Consider the following 4,508-nt stretch of genomic DNA (forward strand, 5'->3'; position numbering starts at 1 on the left):
CTAGTCCTCTAGTCCACTAGTCCTCTAGTCCTCTAGTCCTCTAGTCCACTAGTCCACTAGTCCACTAGTCCTGTAGTCCTCTAGTCCTCTAGTCCACTAGTCGTCTAGTTCACTAGTCCTCTAGTCCTCTAGTTCACTAGTCCACTAGTCCTCTAGTCCCCTAGTCCTCTAGTCCTCTAGTCCACTAGTCCACTAGTCCACTAGTCCACTAGTCCTGTAGTCCTCTAGTCCTCTAGTCCACTAGTCGTCTAGTTCACTAGTCCTCTAGTCCTCTAGTCCTCCAGTCCTCTAGTCCACTAGTCCACTAGTCCACTAGTCCACTAGTCCACTAGTCCACTAGTCCTGTAGTCCTCTAGTCCTCTAGTCCACTAGTCGTCTAGTTCACTAGTCCTCTAGTCCTCTAGTCCTCTAGTCTAGTAGTCCTCTAGTCCTCTAGTCCACTACAGGACCACCGACCAAATCCTGAATCTCTGACTCAGTGGACACCTAGAAAATGTCCCCACAGGTATAGCTGTACGAGAAACACACACACACAGAATAACTTTAATTTTAGCCTCGTCACAAAGTCTTCGTCTTCCATATCTGTAGTTTTCACTGTCACTGTCACCGACCAACAGCAGGAGGAGCTGTGGAGCTGGTGATGGAGGACGCCGTAGATCACGCTGAGATGCTAATCTGCTCTTCATCCTACTTTCATTTCAGGCGTTTAAGTGAGCGTGAAACAGGAAGTGATTTAAATGTCACCAGAGTCGGAGTCTGCCTTTACACTTTTTAATTTTCTACTACAATAAACAATAAACAGAACAAACAGCAGGGGGCGAAGCCTCAGTCTGTCTGCTCCTGATAAGAAAATCCTCACTGAGGAGGAGGAGGAGGAGGAGGAGGAAGAGGAGGAGCCGATTGTTTAATTTTCCTCTTCATTTTTCTCAGTGATAAAATTGAACAGAATCAGAAAAAAAAACTTTTTTTTATTTGTTTTTCCCGGTTTTAAAAATATTTTTTTATAACTCTTAAAACTCAATCTGAACGCGTGACCAGACAAACCGCCACAAGAGGGCGGTAAAACTCACTGACATCACCTCAGTCCAGGTGTCATTTAACATATTTTCTTCACTTCCTCCTTTTCTCCACTGGGGGCAGACAGGAGTGTTTTTCTTGTGTGAGTTTAATTATTATTTCATAATAATGTTGTGACATCATCAGTGGTCTTCACCGATGCTGTGACATCATCAGTGGTCGTCACCGATGTTGTGACATCATCAGGGGTCTTCACCGATGTTGTGACATCATCAGGGGTCTTCACCGATGTTGTGACATCATCAGGGGTCTTCACCGATGTTGTGACATCATCAGTGGTCTTCACCGATGCTGTGACATCATCAGTGGTCTTCACCGATGCTGTGACATCATCAGTGGTCTGAACTCACAGGCGTAGGTCATGGAGAAGCTGCTGTTGATCTCCACCACGTCCACCTGCGGCACCAGTTTGGGAATGTCCTGCTGCTGGGACAGTGCGAAACGGAAAACCTCGTATTCGTGGGAGCCGCTGGGGAAAAGGCCTCCTGGTGGTCAAAGACAGAAACAACACGTCAGCATGGAACAGAAACCTCTGTGTCCTCCTGTCTGGGACCTGGACATCCTTTGTCCAACACAACCACTGTCTCATCTCCAAACTACTCCAGGTTACTACTAACTACTACTAACTACTACTAACTAATACTAACTACTACTAACTACTACTAACTACTACGAACCCAACCCTAAGACGTGTTCTGACTAAATGCTTTCTGGACCTCGTTTAAAATAAACGCTGTAATAAAAGTAACCCTGGAAACAACACAGCTGGAACTCCAACAGCATCTCTGTCCATGGTGCTGAACCCCGGTCTCCTCCCTGTCCATGGTGCTGAACCCCGGTCTCCTCCCTGTCCATGGTGCTGATGGAGTCACTTGTGTTTTAAGACTGGCATCAGTGTGTTCCAACACAAATGAATATTCATGACTGCTGCGGCAGCAGCAGCGGCGGCAGCAGCAGCAGCAGCAGCAGCGACAGCAGTGACACTTCCAGGAAATATATTCATCAACTTAACATGCAGTGAGTCAGAGCAGGAAAACACACACACACACACACACAGAGAGAGAGAGCATTAATCTTAATCTTAATCTTAGTGAGGGCGACTTCCAACCATGTAACGTGTGGATGATTTGGGACCAGAGTTGACGTTCAGATTGATTCAGAGGAAACTAAAGAGAGAGGAAACAACCCCCCCACCTCTGTCCTCACCCCCGTCCTCACCCCCCTCACTCTCACTCACCAATGTTGATGTTACTCGGGAAACTTGAGCCGCAGCAGAGCCTGAGGAGCAGCAGCAGCAGCAGCAGCAGTGAGGGGAGCAGCGGGGAGCTCCGCGGCCACATCTTTCCTCCTCCAGGAACAGCAGCAGCGTAATCCCATCCACGGCAGGAGCAAACATCCAAGAGCAGCAGCAGCAGCAGCAGCAGCAGCAGCAGCAGCAGCCTCAGTCAGACTGATCTGTCTCTGTGTCTTTTGTATCTTTGCCTCCTGTCAAACATCCTTGGCTGAAGCCCAGGAAGCTCTGCTGCAGCTGCAGATCCTGACTGACAGAGTCACAGTCTCCACTCTTCTCCCTCCCTCCCTCTCTCTCCCTCTCCCTCTCTCTCTCTCCTCCTCCCTCCCTCCCTCCCTCCCTCTCTCTCCTCCCTCCCTCGCTCTCTTCTTTCTCCACACTTCACTAAGTCAGACCTGATTTTCATTGGTCGTTAACGAGGTGTCGACTAATCGTCTTTTATCAGTTCAACTGAACCAAGATCCAACTCTTCTGTTTCCTGATGTTCGTCCAGATGAAAACACACCTGTGAACTGAAGATTTCTCCACCTGAGCTGACGCTGATCGTCCGTCTTGTTTGGTCCGTGTCCACCTACGCCACCTTCAGTCGTTAGCCTGTAACTGGAGCAGATAAATCAAACGTGGGGGAGAAGGAGGATCATCTTCTCCTTTGTGTCTTTTTTTAATTAGCGGAGGAGGGAGGGTGAATGGAGGAGGATTAGGACTGTTCAGTGTGTGGGTAAACCTGGGGGGCGGGGGACATGTATGGATTAGAAACTCTGGGAACCAAAGAGTCCCACAGTCAGAGGAGCCGTGGGTAAAAATGCATTCATGTTTTTAATCAAATTAAAATAATGTCATAAAAAAAACGCTCAGACTTCGTACGAGGACAAGACAAATGCTGTAATAACGATCGGCCACCGTGTGGCACTAGATTGTGTAAAAAACCAGTGATATTTACTTGTATAATGACCAGCTGTGTTCAGTCCGTGGACCGCGCCCCTCTGGTTGACACCTGGTTGTTTGTTAACCAGCCAACCGTCCTCACTCCATGAAATCTGTGTTCACATCAAACTTTCACGAGGTTCAAACGCTGGTGTTTGTTGACGAAGCGTTAACTTCAGCTCCCGATGATGACGTCGGCGTCGGAGCGTCGGAAAACTGTAACAGTTGATGTGAAACGACGGCTCACGGACGAGAAGAGAGCTTTTAATCTGACGAGACCATGAATAAGAGATGATGGCATTGTGTCCACACAGCTGTTCTGTCACCGCTGCAGCTGCAGCGTGTGTGTGTGTGTGTGTGTGTGTGTTTTCACTGTTACCGCTGTTCCACTGGGAACGTTGTTTTAGAAGAAAACTCTGAACATTTTGCGACTGTAATCAGTTCAATACAGAGAACATACATCAGCTCACCTTTTAAAAAGTTCAAGACCAGCAGCAACACTGACGCACACCGTCCAGCACAGTAGGTGGCAGTGTTTCACCTGAAGAAAAAGAGTGACGTCAGTTTGGACAAGAGTGAGAAAAGATGACACAATGTTGTTTCACCAGAGCTAACGTTAGCTACGACCGCCCAGAGCTAATGTTAGCTTCATCTACTGATGTCCAGTTCACGAACATACACTCACAGTCACTGTAGTTCCAGTTCCACGTTCATGTCTGACTTCTTTATTGTCTCTTCTGTAAAACCAACTTTAATTTGTTTCATTTCTCCTCCTCCTCCTCCTCCCCCTCCTCCTCCTCCTTGGACAAGAGTGAGAAAAGATGACACAATGTTGTTTCACCAGAGCTAACGTTAGCTACGACAGTCCAGAGCTAATGTTAGCTACATCTACTGATGTCCAGTTCACCAACATACACTCACAGTCACTGCAGTTCCAGTTCCACGTTCATGTCTGACTTCTTTATTGTCTCTTCTTTAAAACCAACTTTAATTGGTTTCATTTCTCCTCCTCCTTCGATCTAAACACCCCTTGGTCTCAGGAGTTCTGATCATTAATTCACATTAAAGTATAAAATACTGCTTATTATTTTTCTGCACAGCAGCACAAACGTTCACATCCATCGCAGCCACAGCGACGCAGCAGGAAGCAGGAAGCAGGAAGCAGGAAGCAGGAAGCAGGAAGCAGGAAGCAGGAAGCAGGAAATCCCAGGACCGC

At 47.4% G+C, this 4,508-nt stretch overlaps 1 protein-coding gene across 1 annotated transcript in view; it reads right to left on the reverse strand.

Moving 5' to 3' along the window:
* LOC103395681 (glutamate receptor 1-like) overlaps nucleotides 1–2,438 on the reverse strand; it is an 18,372-nt gene extending 15,934 nt beyond the window's left edge. Inside the window, exons 1-2 of the mRNA XM_025065766.1 lie at nucleotides 2,315–2,438; nucleotides 1,428–1,562 (exon numbers count right to left, since the gene is read on the reverse strand). Coding sequence (XP_024921534.1) covers nucleotides 1,428–1,562; nucleotides 2,315–2,417 — 238 coding nt within the window. The 5' untranslated portion in view covers nucleotides 2,418–2,438. The remainder of the gene's footprint in view (nucleotides 1–1,427; nucleotides 1,563–2,314) is intronic.
* Between the last annotated feature and the right edge of the window lie 2,070 nt (nucleotides 2,439–4,508).

The sequence above is a fragment of the Cynoglossus semilaevis genome, chromosome 19 (genome assembly GCF_000523025.1).
Source record: "Cynoglossus semilaevis isolate Cse_v1.0 chromosome 19, Cse_v1.0, whole genome shotgun sequence".
Lineage (NCBI taxonomy): Eukaryota > Metazoa > Chordata > Actinopteri > Pleuronectiformes > Cynoglossidae > Cynoglossus > Cynoglossus semilaevis.